This window comes from Acanthaster planci, linkage group LG15 (genome assembly GCF_054643075.1).
Source record: "Acanthaster planci isolate LZ-2023a linkage group LG15, COTS_SCS, whole genome shotgun sequence".
NCBI classification, from domain to species: domain Eukaryota; kingdom Metazoa; phylum Echinodermata; class Asteroidea; order Valvatida; family Acanthasteridae; genus Acanthaster; species Acanthaster planci.
Window position 1 is genome coordinate 12,738,429 of NC_141791.1, and position 19,955 is coordinate 12,758,383.

Below are 19,955 nucleotides of genomic sequence, written 5' to 3' on the forward strand. Positions count from 1 at the left end.
TCAACATCCCAATCATCTGTAAGTCAGTCCATTTTGGAAACCAGTGAGCCGAGTCCCTACTTCTACTCTCCCTCTCCTCCTCCAAACCCCAATTTGGGAAACTCGCCCGCTGTATTCTTATCCGTGCCCGGTTGGGTCGCTTGCACCATCGTGGTCTGTGTCGTAGGGTTAATTTGACACCAACAGCGTGCGACTGGAAAAGAGATCACGCGTTCGTTGACAGCAGAATAGAAGATAAGGTTATGGATCTGCTACCAACAGGGAGTGGACGCTCCACCAGTCGTCAACGACGTGAGGCAGGAGCCGGAAGCGTGGTTACGGGCTCCACTGACGGCAGAGTATAGCAGAAATGTACACGGATCTTATACCGTCGAGGTCTGATGTTCCTCATGTCGGGAGCGGTAGGAGTGGAAATGAGACTTAATATTCCAATGAAATGAGGGGGGCTGATGGGTATCTGTTGCCGACAAGGTGTAGGCCTAGACGCTCCTAAAGGTGTCCCGATGTGGAACTAGCGACGCGTCCGCGTGCAACGACTGAGCACCTGTACAACTGTCCCAGCAGTGCAGTGTGACTTTTTGGAGTCAAACGGACTCGTTGACCATTGTCCCGAACACGACTCTTTCCACATGCATATATACAAACAGTTTGATCATGTTGACAGTTTAGAACAACTTTTTGTATGCGTGTAAATAAACGAAAAGAGTAAAACAATACTCGCTTTTGAATTAGCATTATCCCCATGATATATATTGTAGGCCTAAGCGTATGAAAAGTGTAATGAAAGTTTGTGTGTTTATATTGTAGAGAAAGATTTGTAGGTCACAAATAAGAGAACAGATGAAAAAAGTATAAATAGAAGAATCATAACTATTAAAGGGTAGAAAAGGGCACTCTCAGACCCTGGGAAGAGGAGTTATACATCTTTCAGTTTGGGGTCGACGCCCCCGACCCCTTTCAATCCCTTGATTAGTACTGCTCCTGATCTGCGTATTGTCTCTCCATATTATACAGATTACTTTTGTCGACACTTGCTGAGGTTTAGCATTTGCTCACACTTATGTAGATCCATACCCGCATTCCTCAGGAAGGGGTCTATGAACAGCCCATAAGGACTCGATGTCATCATCGTATACTAGCGAATTCAGAAAATACAGGACCTTATCAATCGGGCTTGTTTTACCGTTGTACATGTATTGCAGTTTATCAGATATCATGTATCTTGCATGCAAGATTAGATTTTCAAAGTACATTGCAGATTAGAGCGTTCACGTCAGTGCATATTTGACAGCAAAACATGTTTGTTTGTTTGTTTGTTTTTTCTTATTAGTCAAGATATTAAAACAACAGAGAAAAACACGCAGAAGCTGCACTTTTTAATGTGTTTTGAAAAGCGCAAGCTTAGAAATATTGTTATAAAATAATTGAGAACAAGTTCCTCTTTATTGGTGGGCACAAATCTTTGCTGTTTTAGCTGATGTGGCTTGATTTTTGTTGAGGAAGTTCCTGGTAAAAATTGGTCAGAAAGGGGAAATACTTGTCTGAAAACATACCAGATAAAAATAAGAAATTACATGAAATTGGCCGGTAGTCAAAACACTGATCATCAAACAGGATGTACTCTCACAATCTACAAAAAGCTGCACTGTCATTGTTTGGTCTGGATGAGTTTCCTCATTTCCTTCATGGATTTCTATAACTGGAGTCAAGGGCGGATTTAGAGCCGAATTTTTGGTTGGGGAATTTATTGAGAAAGCCAAAGTGGTTTTGGAATTTTTTTTTCAAGTAACCTAGTATGACCTTTTGGAGGGGAGGATATATTTTGGAGCTACACGCTTTGGGAAAGGAAGAAAAATAAAACAGAGCAGAAAATCGTCCTTTTATTCTTTTTTATTTGTAAAATTGTTAGAGTCTCTTTTTGGGGGTGGGGGCATGGCCTCCTTTCTCCTCCCCCTGTATCTGCTAAACCTGGAGTGCTTCACATCATACGAGAAAAACAAAGTTACAATCTTACTTTTGTTAACGATTTGTAAACATTGATTCGGTGGTATTCCCACCACAAAACATTACATTTTCATTATTTCTGAGACCTATTTCGCAGGGTGCCAGCATGGAAACGATTAAAAAGTGCACGAATGTCAGTTTCTAATTTGCTCACAAATTCAAAATGTCATCACTTACTGAATTTTAACTATACGCACAAATCTGGCAAAGCAATACATGTAGATCCATATTTCTGTATTCATATATAAACAGGTAAGGTCATTTTGATTTGGAAACTTCTTGTACTTTGAACCAACCACGTTAGAAGCTGCAGTGGCTTAATATGCAAATAGTTTTGGCACGCGCAGTCACTGACGAAGTAATGAACCAATCACATTACTGAGCAAGCGCAGTGCTATTGCGTCACTTTCAAAATGGCGGCAGTCCAAACAGCTGAGCTTGAAGTTGAACATTTTGGTCGCAAAAATATCCATGGAGAAGGCAACGTTTAAGGTAAGTCTGTCTCGATTTCCGTGGCTACTGTGACCACTAAATCACCAAACAAACACGCCGCAAAGAAGGAACTGCTTATTACAACAGTAGGCCTAGTATTAAAGTGTAAAAAATCAATAACTTTGCTAACTAATTATTAAACCAGGCTTGAAATGTTAGTAGCACCAATACTCAATATTATTTTAAAACTGTACAAAGTATAATTTAAAATACAAAAATACAGACAAGCTTCAGTTTGTAAGTGAAACTGTTTTCGGTTAAATACAAAGAGTCCTTGGCAGGGTAAAGACACTGTTTATAAATAATTCAATAACTTAAAATTACAGACAATAATTTAACATACTCTCTTGCATGGAGCTTCTTTTCATTACTTTTTCTTGGAACAGTCATTATGAAAATGTCTATAAATACATGAGCTCCATCTCATTCTACCTCCCCTTGTGAAGTGGCAGTTGGCTGTGAATTTGACAACTTAATGGCAGCAAGGAATCAAATTAAAAATCATCTACAGGTAAATTACTTTCTACTGGATTTGGTGCCACTTTTAGAACAGGGTGATTTTGCCCATGTTGTCTTGTTATGGCGCCCTCTGTTGGTCAGGAAAATACTGCCTTTTCTGAGCTCGGCAAGTGACTGAGGTGAGTGTGGTTTTGTCTGTCCTCGTGTCTGCTGTATTTGAATTGAATACATGTGTTCATCCCTTCATCAACCCAGAAAGGCAAACGTCAGTGGAGTTTCATAGCTAAAAGTTTGAGAGTTTTTGACCCACTGAGTGCCAGTCTGTCTTCTCCCGTATCTTCCTCAAACAGAGGTTGATTACAGACTAGTCTTAGCTTAGGACACACCATAATATTGCTGCAGCAGAGCACTCCGTAACTTGAAATGTGAATAAATTTAGGCTAAATTGCGACATCCTATTAGTGGGAGGGGCACCTGTGAACAAGTGGGGTGTCAGCGCAGTCTTGAGCTGTTGACCCTCTTATCTGGGAAGCCAACCTCAGCCACCTTGAATTGAAACAATTTAATATGTGTGGGAATGAAGATAATGCAATAGCAGCAATTGTAAATTATAGATTACCGTCCATCTGCTCCATGGGGTAAATCCAAATTGTGGATAAAAAGTCGATCATGTCACTTTTTTTTCTAAATAAAAAATAGGAACAGCAGCAAGGTTATTTCTATAATTGCAGCAAAGTACATGTAGTCTGGCTCCTTCCCATTTCAGAGTCTTCAATAAATAATATAAACAAAGTAGATTCTGGAACATGACCCAAAATGGCTACCTTGTGAATAAAAGCCCAATCCTCAGAGCTGCTTACCAATCACATTTGCTGGATATAATAATAATAGTGTTGGCAGGGCACCAGCCAACACTGCCATAAAGAGGTTTTTTGTAATCCCTGTGGGTGTTTTCAGCTCTGTGGAATTATACGGAGCTCTGTTCCGTTCTTCAGCCGAAACTTTCCTTGTTGTAATGAAGCCTGGTTTTGTGTCGATTCCAACGATTGCACCGCTTGTGGACACGCAGGGATAATTTCTTTGGTCCACATACAAAGACACCGACATTAGACCTGCAACACACAGCATTAAAAAATGAAATTTTCTCTGAAACTTGGAAACATTTAGGCACCTGTTCATGGAGTTTGGTGGGCTTGGGGTGAGTACGTATGTGTCTCAGAACACGATTGCCGGGTTGTGATTGAATGCATAATTTGCCATTCAACTGTGCAGGTGTGGAACTGTAAATGTTCATAAATTTAATTTCTATGCATACGGTCCTCCTGACAAGGGTTTCTACTAGAAAATTGTTACATGCGGTAACGAAGGGGACAGATACTTGTCTCCTACATGTGCTTTCCTCCAAGTCACTGATTATTGTTTTGCTTGTCTCCTCTGTTTGTCTCCCCTCGTAGGCGCCTCTGAGGGGTTGTTAGGAAGGGGCTGCGTTTCTCCCTCGCCTGCTTAATGTCACAACTAAACCCACTTTCTCTCAAAGGATCCCGGACCTCTACTCTCTTCACAACTCTGGGGAGCAATAACGATCCCTAACCTACCCCGGATTGCACAGCGTGACTTCACTGAAGAGCTGCTTGAGGTCGGGCCTGCCCCACCGCACCCGGCTAAAGATCAGCTTCTGGGCAGCACTGGTGCCCTGAAGGTCTCTCTCCTCCCCACCGGTCACATACAGCCTCAGGATGAGTACATCTGGTCTATTGGACTCCCACAGCTTCAAAAAAAAAGATAGGAAGCCATCAGTGTACACTTACGCCATCAGTAGTGGGACTCGAGCAGTGATGCAGTTTTATGGTAAGTGAAATAAGTTATCAGAGTGGGGCATTGACATGTGTGTTGTCATGTGCTTTACTCATCCCCCACCCCCAAAAGAGCTTAACCCTCTTTCTGGTGATGCCCATAGTCACCCCTGATAATTTTCCCCAAAATGTGGTTAACACAGGGTTTTCGCCATTTACTTGGGAGTTTCTGAATAGTACGTGTTTACAAGGATATGTGTGGAAAAATTTCAGAAGTGGTCTGTCCCCCAACAAGGAGAGGGTTCATTTGGCCAACATCACTTGACAATTTTGGCACTCAATATACTCAAACCATGTTAATAAGAGCATTGTCAATACTCTGCTTATAACAAAGAGTTTTAGGTCCCCATTCTTTGTTATTCATTTTTTTCATTCCTGGCAGTGCAAGGTTTCTGTTGTAACAAGGAAATCTGCAAAGTCCAAAGAACCTCTTAGCAATGACGATCAACTTTGGATGGTTAAAGCACACCGTTATCACTTTAATCGATGTACGTACGCCATGTGTGGGAGGTAGGGAAGACTGTTCCTGGTTTCTGTATTACCAAATCTTATCCAAATATTTACAGAGGCTGGAACTAGGTTGAGAGCCAAGCCTCTCTGTAGTTCTCTGTGAAGGGGGGCACTTGTGCAGAAGGGGACTATCCACAACCTTTCCCTAGCCTCTAAGTGACACCACCCCAAAGTTTAAACACGGGTACTTACTTTTTGATGCAGCTGGGATATGGTCTCCATGAACCATTCAAAGTTCTTCACATGCCGACACACCCATATGAAATACAACCGTCTCAGCTTAGTGCTGTTTGGTTGGGCCTCTCTGTTGAAATGCATAACCATACATTCCATTTACTTTTTGAATAACTGTAAAAATCTATTCTGAAAATTTGGAATTTGGAAACTTATGCCCACAGAACAGAGAATAAAAGAGTAAAACTTGAAATACATCAGTAGGAAAAATGAAGAATTCTAAAAACAGGACGCAAACCCTGCAAAAACATACGTGTACATGTTTTTACTACTTGCTTCATAAATTGGGGAATAAATTGGAAGGGGAGTGGCATTTTCTTATCACCTGCACATCATTCTGAATGAATTTTACCAGGGTTAGTTTTCTAACTCAATTTAAAACACAGGCTAAACCCCCCCCCAAGAAAAAATCTGGATCTAGATAAAGTTTTAGGGAAAATGATGGTGATATTTATTGCCCAATTGAAAATTCTCGAATATTCCAAAGATTGGCAAATGGAAGGTAACCGGCACAATGCATACCAGGGTTTTCCCCAGGGGTGCTGATGAAGATGAGGTGGCCCAAGAAATTCTGATAAAACTGACATGCCCCCAGCAAATATAATAGGCTTACAGTGCATTAACTCCTAATTCACTTCCTCAAAAATAAATTAATCTTGTACTTGTGCCTTTGTTTCTAGTCTGAACAATATGAATTTCAGCTACCCCCCTTGGATTTCTGTTATTTTGACTTTCGTTTTCTTTGCCTTGCCTTTTCAAGTGTAAGTTGGCAAAATTAGCAAGAAAAGATTGAGGTCATCACTAAAGTGAGATGGGTCACCCGATTTTAATAGGCAAGGAAAACCCTGATGTATACAGGTCATTCTATGAGGTCGGGGCACAGTTTGCGACGGTGTCCATTGTTACGTGGGTTTCGTAAAAATGAACAGCTATTTCCCTGCATGTGGATTCCAAATTATACATCTCGCAAGGCTGAATACAGAAGTGTTGGCTACTTTTACAGAGTAAATGACCTACTCTACAGGTCATGACAGGAGGTGAGAGTTACCCATGTAACAAGGACACCGTCACAAATTGTGCTCCAACCTCATGGAATGACCTATACCTGAGGAAAACAAAACTTTTCTGTCAAATACTCACAGAAGTGAATTTAATACTGCTGCAAATGGGGTGACCCCAACACCACCGGCAATACATATACTGGTATTGTAACGGAAAACGTCTTCACTGGGACTTCCAAAAGGCCCATCGATGTAGATTCTGCAATATCAAGTCAAACCCAAAGGCTTCCTTAAGGTTAACACGTTTAGAATGGCAGCTAGTCTGGTTTGAGGGGAGAGGTAATAATTGTTTGTGCATGTAGACACTGATGAATCCATTTAGTGTGTTGTTTAGACGTGCGAGCAATGACCTCTTTATCTGGGACTTTTTTCACGGGAGGCCAAAGTCATTCGCCAAGATTGGTAGTATCAATATTAGTTGCCACTTCCCGTGCTTTGAAGATTTGCAACTCCATCAGACATCAGCAGGGCCCATCAAGAAGCACTTCCTCTTGAGCCAAGACTAGTGTCCTTGTCTGGATATATGTATACATTTTCAAAATGCTGTCCAGACCCAGACTATTATCAGATCGTGGATTATTTCAGGGCCCAGTTTTAAACACAGTTCAAGCGAGTTCATGCCAGTATACTCCAGCTGTCTAGACACTCAGATCGGTTTCACATTATTCAATTACGTGATAACAGATCTGAGTCACATGATAGTTTTGAGTTTGAAATCTTTGGTATTTTAAAATTTTCCTATTTTTCATTTTAATGGGGTGATTGGAAATTAAAGTTAACCAAACTGGACTTTCTGAGGCACAAGGAAATTTACTGTGCGTGAAGTAATTAGAGGAAGACAATTTTGTTTGTGTTAAATATTCGGCAGCTAGCTTGCAAAGCTCAATCCTATCTTCACACTGTTATGACAAATTAATATCATGAAGTAACTGGTTAGATAAATTGATTTAGTTGCATTGCAAATGTGCTGGGCTCATGCTCACTTTGTAATATCCATAAATTTGTAGTCTCATGAAAGTGGCTTTTACTTGGCAGTCCTGCGCACTAAACCTAAGATTGAATTATGGCCTGTTTTACTGTGAATTCGAGTCAAAGGTTGAGGCCACGCTGGTTATACATCTTAACTTGAGCGCTGGTGCTTGAAATCCAACACTGAAGTCACACAGGGGTATGATTTGATTAAGGCTTGTGTCAGTGGCATAACTAAATGCTAAAGCTAAATGGGGGGGGCGTAGGGCACAGCTGCATTTCAACAGAAACTGTTCACAGATTTCAAATGGGGTACCCCCCCCCACTTGCTTGTATAACTCACTTTGGCAGCTTTAAGCATTCAGTGTCTCCACTCCCGGGACTACAGTCTTGGGTTAATAGATTCCTGAGAGAGCCTAAGTGAAAAGAGTAAACATATTGTTGATCAGTTTTCCTTCAGAATTGAATAAAACAAGTAAATGAAAAGATTGTCACTGTTAGGCTTGGCACTTGTTTCAAATCAAAATACTGTCATGACGTAAGTGGTGTCCAAGGCGTGAAAAACAGGGCAGTACTAATGATCATAAAAAATGCATGTATACACACACTTAAGAAAACATTTAGTTCAAACTGTTAATTGTTATGAACTGACATTAATATGTATTTTTTCATAATTAATCATGGAAGCCACATTTCTGTGATAAATAGGCACTTGATATTGAAGCTAATCTACTGAACGTTCAAGAATTGGAAAAGAAATTTTTTCTGATTATGCTGTTGATATTTACTTAAATTTCAAGAATGCGGTGTCTTTGTTTTTGACACTTTCACAAGAAATCTATTAAAAACAGCGTGCAGACATTTTAAACATCGTTGAACCAACTGCAAATTTTTATGCTCAAGAGGTTTGTACTCAAGTCTCTGTGCTTTGCATAGAAATGACAGTAATACATGTACAAAGAAAGATTTTTACTTACATGTCCAGTCACCCTGAATTCTGATATGCACAGTGAAAGTAGAGTTTCTTTGAGATGGACACTGAAAAGCAAAACCAGAATACTCCAAACCTTGCCTTGTAATTGACACGAAAAAGTAATATCCTTGTTGGCTCGTATTGTACATCAGATATATGAACATAGAAGCATAGAGAGATCTGGAAATGTTGAAAATGTATTGCCGGAAGTGACTGAGGCTAATCGTAATGACACGTGGCGTCCTTAAAAAGAAATACGTTAAACAGGGTTACTCTCAAGGCAGGAATTTACCAGCTTGCTAAACTAAAAATTGGTATTCACAAAAAATCCTAATGCATGTATTATAGAAATGGACAGCCAAATGTATGTATGCAGAATCTGAGATAATCTCGTTTACACAGTGTGCCTAATAAGAGAAACAGCATTTTCCAAAAGCCTTACCCTGGTAATAGTGAATGGATGCCATTCTAAACGTGACACTATGGGACAGCGCAACATGACATACTGCAAGAGCAAGGACAAAGGAAAACGTTGCTGAAATGCGTTTGCTTGCCAGAGAGAAAGACATAATTGTCTGACTCCATCGAAACCATCTACAACAAAACGCACTAGTCTACCCAGCAGTCTTTGACTGTTTATCAGATACTCATCTTGTTCAACAAGTTCCAATCCTTTAAAAGTTTTCTCACAACAACCCATTTTGAAATTGGCAATGCCTCCTTCCAATGACAACCGTTTTCTGCATTTCATATACAGTTGACACATCTTGGCGTACCTGCCCAGGTTGCGCCTGGAATTGGTCCACGTGCAGCTGAAGTTCCATGACGTCGCAGGCGTGAAATCGAATACCAATGACTGTCACGCATCGGTAACTCCTGAAGAGTCGCCACAGTCGCTCGCCAATGTACAGGCCAGCTGGTAGGATTAAAAAGCACCAAGTCTGTAAGTAGAGCAGAGTAAGTGGGTAAATATTACTAGTATGAAAGACAACCCTACTAACCAAGTAATGTCTAATTGTGATCCACTCTGTGACAATGAGTCTTAAGTCGCCAGAGCCACTTTTTGAGTTTTCATTCGTATTTGAAAGAGCAAATTGAGTTTTCTGTTTTGACGTATCACTCAGTTTGGCATCCTGATGAAAGTGGATACTCCATGGTGAAAAATGGTGTGGGTTGCTATTGATTTACACTGTGCAAAATTATTCTAAAGGATTTTTTTACTCCAAAGTGGCTCTGGCGACTTAAAGACTCATTTTCACAGAGTGGGTCACAACTGCTCAGCTTCTGCTCACTACACCCATAGATTTCAAAGCTGAAGCAAAACTTACTCTTTTCATAAGCACTTTCATGTGACTGCATTCATTCTAAAATGTCACCTTGGGATTTTTTTCAGCGCCTTTTGTGGAGAAAAATTTCATTACGCAGGAATCAATTTTATTGTAATTTTTAGCTTAGGCAATGCCATGTAATCGCAGAAGGACCAAATAGCAGGAGAAACTATGGTTCTTGTGATTTTAGAATTGAGAAATCTGCACAAGAGAGTGCACGTAGAAACTTAAATTAAATTTTTTTAAAAGTCTAAACAGAAATAGTGTTCAGTAAGATCCGTAAGTGCCATAAAAATGTAAAGACTTTCTTATTACACCATTACTGGATCATATTGTTAAGGAAAGATGCTGAGTTCATGTGGAGGTCAAACCAATGTCAGAAATTCCTGGTGCGCATGCTAGAGAGAAAGAGCCAGTGCTCAGGATTAAGCCCAGGGCCAACTTACATCCGATCTGTGAGGAACAAAAGCCGGTTCCTCTTCACACACCATCGTCGAGTTGAATTTCATGAGCAAGTTACGTGACTCGTGCTCAGACCAATCAGATGATTGGGGTTCCGGTTCGGCAGCTGGGATGGAAGTGTCTATACAGCCTGGTGTGTGCATGTTGGTGTTACGCTGTTCCTTTAGAACTCCTCTACATAAAAAAAATGCCAAAACTGTCAGATAAAATAGGCTATGTTTATAAACTAAATTATCAGACACTGGGAAAAAAAGTTGTGTATTCAACAGACTAACACAGAAAAAACTTAACTGACCAATTCTTTGACATTTTAGAATTGTTGACAGAAAATTAGCTTACCTTATGGAGTGGCATATAAGCAATGCATAGAACACAAAGAAGAATTGGTGACAGTACCAAAACAGCTCATGTCTTGAGGCCCTGTTAAGAAAAGGAAACCTTACTGTGACATTCGTTTTCAATTTCAGTCGTGTACTGTATTTCACTTTCAATCGCATCACAGATATGCCAAAAACACATTACATGTATAAAAATGATTTCATAATTTACATAATAGCAGAGGTCTGATTATTGTCTTCAAACACACTCAGGGCTCAAGTGCTTATAACCACCAGTTTTGAGATTAAAGGTTGACTTAATAAAGATTGGCAAATAAATTACTGAACCTGGGTCAGACGTACAGCAGTTTCACACGTGGAATTTTTTCCCCATACAATAATGGCAAAAACTCATGCCTTATTAGACAAACCACAGGTAGCCCACACGGTCCACTTGATTTAATTAAGTGTGGTGATTGGGGGTCCAATTACGAGGGTCGCCCGTCGAGCCTTACACGATTGTTGTATCGCTTTGGGCCAGGACATTTGGCTGAACAGCTATTTATTTGTTGGACACATAATATGAGTTTTACCCATGCATGAGGTCTGTTGTTAGGAAACAGCTGAGAATGCTATATGTCAACGTTGTGCTACTTCTAACTAGATCTTTGAAGCTGGTTGAGTTGGTTTGGTTGAGTTGAATAGTGAATTACTTTTGACATGAAATCCTGTTAACAACTCTACAAAATGTAAGACCAAAAACAACGCGGGATGTTTGCCACCATCACGACTTCCAAACAGTGCAGAAGTATCTAAGGTCAATTTCTGAGACAGTGACCTTCTGAGAGATTGTGAACCATTAAAATAACACATCTTCTGGACCAGATTTCTTCCTGCGAAAGTATGCCCAGTTTTATGGACAGATTTCTACAACACTAGAAATTGTTACGAAGCACAACCTCTGAGCAAAACAGCCTTCTAGCTTAAAGGGTCCCGGTAGCTGCTATCAATTTGTTTTAAGAAGGACCTTCAAAATGCACCGTTGTGTCTCAGCATCAGCTAACCTTATTTTCAAGTTTTCTTTAACAATTTCAAAGGCTCTTTATTTTTCCTATTTTTGTTTTCATGCTAATGGTATTTTAATATTCATGTGTGAAACTGTGATGTCATCCCAGGAAGAAAACCTCAATGTTACATTAGTGTGTACGCAAAAAGTTCTGTATTTTTGTAAATTTTGCTGGACTAAATTTTCTCTTCTTTGCTGATCCATTGTCGTCTATGCGTACAACACTATAGGTAAGCGTCAATCTCTTTCTCAGAAATGTTTAGTAAATAAATTCTGGGTTCAAAGTTTAAACAGAAAAAAAACCCACACTGAACTCTGTCTTTCCTGGATGACATCATGGCAACAGCGCCCTCAGTTGCACAGGAAAATATTGATAATTTAAACAATTTAAAAAAGTGCACTTTTCAGTGCATTTAAGAGGAATGTAAAAGAGTTTTCACACATTGAAGAAGAGTAGAAAGTTGTAGAAACATTGTGTCGAAAAAAATGCATTGCAGCATGGAGGAAGGAATACATGGCGAGCGGCGCAAACATATTTATAGTATTAAAAAGCTTCATTTTGCTTGGTCTGTAAAGTTCTGATCAGTGGTTCTGTGCTTCATCAAACGCACTTGTAAGAAACATTGAGTCCAGGCGTTTGTTTTACCTAACAGCTCGGCATGACGTCAGGACAATGGCTACTAGTATCAGCAGCATGAGGCAACCCGTCACGCCGGGCACTGTGGGTAAGAAAAATGAGCATTTGAATAATCGGATTATATGAGTGCACTAAAGTCTTCATTTCATGAATTCAGCAGTTGCTTGTGCTGAAGTTGTCCTTAATGACACATTCTCAATACTCCTCACAAAAGTACCATACATCAGTTCAGTTCAGTTGTTTATTTTTATGATTTTTCAGTGGGAGCCTTATAAGACTTTGAAGTTGAAGTTTAGCTCATTTGGAGCTTGCTCTACGAATCCAAATCTGAATTCACACAAATAAAAACGAACAGGCAAATAAATATTCTTGAATATGTAGTTACAGTCAACGTGAGCCAAGCGGTACAACCGGCAGAGTTTTGTTTAAACGCTAACTTTTCTTCAGTCGTTGATCCATCAGTGACAAACGTCAGCAATTAGACGAGTTAAACCAATCTACAGAACAGGATGATATCACTTGATTTGATTACTCCGTAAGACTACCGTAGTGATTCTGAAACTGTTTACACAACCCAGACTGACATCCGCAAAGCGGAAGTACAGGTTGTTTCGTTTTTAGCTGCAATATCCAGCAGCGACAAATTTCAATTCTTTGGAGCCTTTCTTCTCCCAACACTGCACTGTGCGTCTTGTGGAAGTTACGGAAGTCAGAGGAAGTCGGAGGGTGACCTTACCTGTTGTGAAAATAATCCGACAGGGGTTCTGGAGAAAGAGGGGAGGGAAACGCAAAGATATTTGGGATGATGGTCGGTTGTATTAGCAACGGGTGAGGTGACTGTCATTGACAATGGAAAATAGTGATTTGTCGTTGATCGATGTCATTGAATGGCGTTTACTAACTTGGTCGATGTTATGACTTGGTATATGACTTGAATAGTGGTCAGTTTGCCGACAAATTCAATTCAATTGATTTCACCGCTAGTAACGTGACCAAGAAAAAGTCGGTTGATGGGTCCTAGGTCGGTCTGTTATTCTGTCACTCAGTCAGTGGTGTTGTTTTTTTCGGCGGGAAAATGCGCCTTAATGTACTTTGTTAATAATAATATCTATAACCCAAGGATGAAAGGTGGTAACCTGTTTACATTGTGGTTGTGCGTTGCTTGACCATGTCTGCCGTATCAAACATTTCTCGGTGCCTCCTCGTGTTGAGGCTATCAGGTCTGAACTGACAGGCACGTGTCAATCAAACTGGATTGCGCGAGATTGCCTCAAGCAAACACCACGTGGGGTAAGGATGTCAGTGAATATGTTTGTTTCCCCTCGTGCTAACAAAAACTTCAAATAACCAGAAGGTGTGTAATATCATATTGCGTGTTTGAATATAGGGCCTACCTCCCCGAGGTAGCTAGCCACATTCACGTCGGGGACGTTGACGTTGTAGTTGGCGGAAAAGCTCACGGCGTTAAAGAAATGGGCGACACAGTGGACGGCTGAAGAAAGCATAAACCAAAATGGTGATGGTTCCTAAATTTTATAATGACTTCAACGACTTACCATATTTCATCTTCAAAAATTTCAGACTTACAAGAGTGGCAGTGTCCCGGTGAAAAGGATATTATTTCCGGCAAAAGTACTGTGAAATAATTTGTACGAAACTACATGATTTATATTATGGCTTTTTCAAAAGTCTTTTTTGGGGGGGTCCAAACGTGCTTACCTGTTCCCAGGCAGATGTAGATCGCAATAACGATGTGAATAAATCGACTGCGATCGAGACACTTTCTCGTGGTGCGATGAACCTGTTCAGAGGAAACATAAATAATGAAATGAATGGCCATCCAGAACTTAGAACACTTAAAAAAAAATCAATTGTCAATTTCCGATTTAAGAACTAATGAGAACCCGTTGTTGAACAAACTTTATTCAGAGGTATATGTTTGGGTCAATGCGAAATCTGATTTCAATTAAGTTTAGGGCCTACGGTGAATTTCCCCTGACTTTAATTTGGGAATAAAATGTGTCCATGTCCACGCGGGAGCCACAATAACCGCAGAGTTAGTGAACTCCGTATGCGTGTCTTGAAGTTCAAACATGGTTTGCTTCAACCTGATTTCCAAGTACATGATGTAGTTAGTGTATTGGTAACTAATTTCAAGACTACGCGTATATATATTACCTGCTTATCCGAAAGGTCATTGACCGAAGGTGTGATGCCAAGTTGAGAACGCACTACGTTTTGTAAGATAGACAAGTGCAATCAAACGGATTCTTGACCAAGAGAATTATGTTATGATTGGAGGGAGAAACCATACCACTAGAATCTTAAATTTCAGGAACAATGGCATCTTAATTGATTGTAGTTTGGTGATGTGGTTTTTGTTGGACATTAAATTAGTCACAATTTAGCTTAATGCATCTCTCCTAATTAATAAGATCGCTCAGACCTGAAAGTGTACCCTGCAGAGAAGCAATTGAAATTAATTAACGGGTTTTGTGGTAGCGTCGAGTATTTCCTTTGTGAGTTGTGTGTGGTTCTCAGGAGAACCTCGTACAGCTCGACGCTTCAAATGGCGCTCTCTGTTCGTGTTCGGGGGAATGTCGGCAAACGGGATGCAGGGATTTAGTGAAAAACTTCAGAACCCTTCTGATCCCTGCATCTCTGTCAGACTGGCTATCCCTATGAGACTGACGATCAGAGAACGTTCCTTGAACCTAATGGCCTCGAGTTTACCACTGCTGCCAGCAACTGAAGCAGACAGTAATTATGCACGGTAGCCCACAAAAGGGAGTCTAGCTTAATCTTACTGTGAAAAAAATCCTGAACTTAAAGGAGTCGATTGTTCATTTGTTCTTTTGTTTTGTGTGTGGTGTTTTGTTTTGTTTTGTTTTTGTTTCAAAGAGGTTTGTGGTCTCTCTGGGGATTGCTCAGAGTATCTGAAGTCAAGGGCAAGAACAATACGCACACACGGTGACGTCATCAGCCGCCCCCAATGCGGTTATATCAAACACAATAAAGGTCAACCTTTGTCCACTAGATGAACTACCGCGCAGACCGCGCCGTGCTTTTAATGGGACATGTGAACTTCACGTGTCTCGAATGTCTTCACAACATCACCTTACAGCTTACTGGAAGATTTTGGGTCATGTTGACAGTGATGTTATTGCAAATACCCAATTTTGCGTAGCTTGGTTTTTATTTTAATCGACCATCATTGTCAAGGATGAGTCTCCGTAGATGGTCACGCATAGTTAGGTCGTGTTCTGACATAAAAAAAACTTCTTGACAAAGCCTAAAAAGACATTCTGTTGCAGAGGTCAAAAGATCACAGATCTTACATGGCCCGAATGTCCTTTAAAATGATGCGTGTAAGAACAGATTCATAAACAAATTGTTTCGCAAGAGGCATGAGTTTGTTTTTCTAAATCTTCGGCAAAAAATATCGGGTTGGACAGATTGGAAATGAAGCAAGCCCCGCAACGTGTGTGGTTGGAAGCACAAATAGTCTGACAGGCGGGAATTCAGGCAAAATATGTCAGTTAGCCTCTTTATGTCACAGAACAAACGGGTTTAAGTGGTCACCGTGTCATGTTTTTTTGCACTAGGTGGGCTGGCGTTGTGCGAATGCACTCACTCTAACCATGGAGGATGTGTCTTATTCCCCAATGCTCTAACATGGAGGCAATTACCGTTTACATGCCAACTTTGACCCTAAATATTCACAGGTATCCGTTACGATAATTTCATTTTGCTTTGTGAGACGTTTCAAAAATAAAGGAAAAGTTCAAGCTTTCAGGATGATGAATAATGACGTTTATAATGACAAGCTGGAATTCAGCGAGGCGCGCTTACAGTCTGCTAGTCTACACCATCCACAATTACAGTACAGTCTTTCATCTCAGTTTCGTCCCTGTTCTGAATGTTTCCGTTTCAGTTTTGTCTCAGTTTCCTAATTTTTTTCTACGTGTATTTGAATTCCCGTGGACTCTGTACTCAGGTTTTTAAAAAGTTGGTGTCAACTTACATGTTTAGATCTCCGTATAAGCGACAGCAAGCACCTGCACATAGGCAGCAAGATCGTGGCACAGTTGAGATTGAGCACGGCGGCAGAGCCCCGCGAAACGCACAATCCAAGCTGTCAAAACAATTTGGTGTGTAGAATTTACATAAGAAGATTTTGTGGATCGTGAGTGAATAAAGGGGCGGGGCTTGGCTTGGGGATTACAAGAAAAGGGAGGCAGCCGTCACAGAGGTTAGTTCCGTCTCATTACATAAATAACCCCTACATTTTTAGCGAATTTTCTTAGGATTTTAAATATTTCAAAAAGAGATAATGAAAAGAGATAATTTAATCCAAAAAAATTTGAATTAAAAAAGTGTAAATTTGAATTTAAAAAGTGTAATTTTGAATTTAAAAAGTGTATTTTTTATCGTGATATTAATGATTTCCTTTGCTTAAAGAATGGGGGAAATGCATCCATTACCCATGGTACACGGCAGAAAGCGGAAAGAGGGGGAAGGGAGGGGGGGTACACGCCTCTTTATATTGACTCTTACCCCTAGAATTCCCCGAAGGTAGTAGTATTTTGCCTCCATCTTGTATTGCATGTAGCTCCAACAGAACACAGCTGCATTTAAACCCGTCCACACAACCTGTACGGAGAGAGGCAAGCTTCAAAAAATGAGCAATCAGTGCACCCTTTACCTCTGCAAAGCGCGCACGTGGACTTGTAAAAGGTCAACTTTTCGGTTGTCGGGCAACATTGGAAAGTTAACTATACCGTCCCGGAAACGGAAGCGGGTACTTGACATACCAAAACGCGGTAAAGTCTAGACGACCTGTCTCGTATTTTATGTGCAGTGCTTAAAAATAGACACCGATTTCCATTAGCTGGAAAATGATTATTGTTGGAGAATGAAATATGATAATAAAGTATAATATTGAAGTGATTAAGCGATTTCCATTTATAATTAAATTTTAGCTGCGGTTTAAAAACAGATGCAATTTTAGGCTTGTGCCGAACTTAAAAATAGGCTTTTTAAATGGTTCATAGTTTTGTTTAATCTTTTAGGAAGGGTGTCATTGACAATCGCATTGCTATTTGGTCACAGCTTGGTATTTGCTACCGTTCTTGCCTTATGTCTGTCTTTTTCCCTTTTTCAGAAATGTAATTACTTCTACAAACTGTCACATACATGTTTACGCCACTTAAATTTCCACCGGCGAGAATCGTTTAAAGGATCGCTCAGCCGTGAGTACAAGCACCATACCCAAACTACCATTGTTCCCATAAACATCCATTGTTACCCGTTGACGGACACCATGCATGATTCGCAGGCAAGGGTTTATAAGAAGGTGTGTGTCTAGGGGGTATTCTGAACGAGGTTGCGATACGGTTTGTCGCAGCCGTTGTTTGAAACAACAAACAGGCTGTTTTTGCACTTGCATACCTTAGTAGCAGTATGCTTCATCAGCTCCGTGGTTTCATGAGGCGTCGAACGATACATGTTTTCAAGCGATGCTATTAGCATTTTAAAGGGGGATACGAAATGTTATTTTGTGATTATCATTCATGTTTTTGCACATACTTACTAAGAATGGTATTAACAATGAGACACTTTTGTCTGATATCAATGTTAATTCCCTGAATTTAACTTCCATGTGGTCATGATATCTAAATGTGGCCATTCTCACGAACTTTCAGAAAGTTGAAAAAAGTGTGAAAATTTACCAGCCTCTACATAAAATTTTATACATCAAATGTATGTATACATCAAATAATCAGTTGACAGTTACGTTATTATAACTTTTTTAAGGCCGCTTCACATCTCAAAAAGTAGTTTCAGACAATAATTCCCACGATCGTTTGCCCAAAGACTGCAGGCATCCAGCAGCTCTACTAATGAAGACTAATTTGTAAAATTTATAACCATCGAAAGTGAGAGTCTCCCTTTGGGTCACGTCAGATGACGTGAGCATAAACTGCAGTATACTGAAGTATGGTTCGATGCGGGACCACTCAAATGTCTGCAGATTGTAGCAAAAACGAGGCCTCGAGAAAAAAAAAAGGATTCACGATTGTTCTTTTACACTGGGCCATAGACTGGACCAGTCAAGCCTTACAATAATCTAGTTGACAGTTTTGAGAGAGGCTGTCACCCATAAAAACAATTGTAAGCTATTAAAGGGAGATAAATTGCTCCTGATATCAACTTAACGATCGTGACCCTTCAAGTGTGTTTGACCTGAGCTCATGGCCAGACTGGAAGGAAATAAAAATAGGCCTCGATATACACGTATGGCTTGTGCTTTTGGCTGTGTTGTCGGTGGTTTGTTGACTAAGACAACACACAGCCTGAATTGCTCTGTAGTTGTTACACATCAATTCTGATAACCAGAAGTTGCAAGCGTTCACACAACTTGAAGGTCAGTGTCACGCTAGGTAGTATAGATATAAACGTGCTGTGTGACCATGAGGTTCTTATGTGGGTTCTATAAAACTCAGGACAACGTACAGGCCATGCATAGAAGAATATGGGTTTTATTTGTGCCACCAACAAAACAGATAATATGATGGTTTAAAGACAACATACAGATAAGGGACCATTCAAAATTCTTGATGTTTTTAAATTTCGATTTGTTTTTTGTAAATTGTTTAATTGTGTCCTACGGGATTTGTTTATAATAGCATCTCATGCATAAATTTGCAAAGTGGACATGTGTAGAGCAATCATCGTTATTATAAAGCATCAGGTAAATTTCTGAAATAGAAATATCGAACACACAAGGGGAAAAAAAGTCTGACCTACCACGAACAAGTATTTGAAACCCCCGTTCCGGAACCAACTACACGGTGAGAAGCCACTTTGCCTGACTTGTCTGCGGTGACGGCATTTGGCTGCAGACTTGCCCGTCGTCGGGTTGTAATCCACCGAGGCAGGCGTTTCCTGAGCCCGGCCATCGGGCACCTCGGCCCCCGCGTGCTTCATGGTCGATGCTCGGCGAGTAGGTTAATCGTGTCGGAGGCCGGTGGTAGACTTACTCCTCTTGGTGACTGACTTGCAGGGTGCATCGCAACTTGAAGACCCCAAGATCAGGGTCGCACGGTTCAACCTTGCCGGCCGTCAACAAAGTCAGCATCGCTACTGTGCGATGACGTGACCCCCGCGATTGTCTGTCGAAAGGTCGACCGGCACTTGTTTTGCACCCCCAAAAAAGATAAATAAAGGAACCCTTTGGGTGATCTTTAGTCACTCCAAGGAGGGATACCTCAACACCGTGGTTTGGTGAAGAGTCGTCGCTTCAATCAGCTGATTGACTGGTGACTAAACGATGAGTGGGCGGGATGTGCGATAATCCGTTTACTGGGGGACAGTCTTTTGTAAATTGTAAATGAAACATGGGGGCCGTCAGAGGCAGCATCATCCCCCATAAATAGTGCATACACCTTGTCTGTAGATTGGGAAATCTAAACATCACCGGCATTGCTTGAATGCATGGTGTCTGGATAGAGAACAAAAGGAATGAACCTAGTTGGGCGACCTTGGACGGAACCATTCATGCCGAAAGGGGTCCTCTTTTAGCTAGAG

General features: G+C 40.6%; 1 protein-coding gene across 2 annotated transcripts; it reads right to left on the reverse strand.

Moving 5' to 3' along the window:
• Positions 1-1,033: 1,033 nt before the first annotated feature.
• On the reverse strand, positions 1,034-19,865 carry nox4 (NADPH oxidase 4). Of its 2 annotated transcripts, XM_022251122.2 has the most exons (17): positions 19,176-19,865; positions 16,923-17,018; positions 16,390-16,500; positions 14,085-14,166; positions 13,760-13,857; positions 13,102-13,129; positions 12,375-12,447; positions 10,685-10,765; positions 10,330-10,519; positions 9,332-9,496; positions 8,998-9,060; positions 8,560-8,620; positions 7,926-7,998; positions 6,693-6,812; positions 5,511-5,622; positions 4,551-4,723; positions 1,035-4,067 (listed from the first exon to the last, which is right to left on the reverse strand). In XM_022251122.2, exons 1-17 carry the CDS (start codon positions 19,353-19,355, stop codon positions 3,947-3,949), a joined length of 1,827 nt encoding a protein of 608 aa, XP_022106814.2. In that variant the 5' UTR covers positions 19,356-19,865; the 3' UTR covers positions 1,035-3,946. The 2 variants fall into 2 exon arrangements, with proteins under 2 accessions (XP_022106818.2, XP_022106814.2); XM_022251126.2 differs by lacking the exons at positions 16,390-16,500; positions 16,923-17,018 and having other exon boundaries at positions 1,034-4,067.
• Between the last annotated feature and the right edge of the window lie 90 nt (positions 19,866-19,955).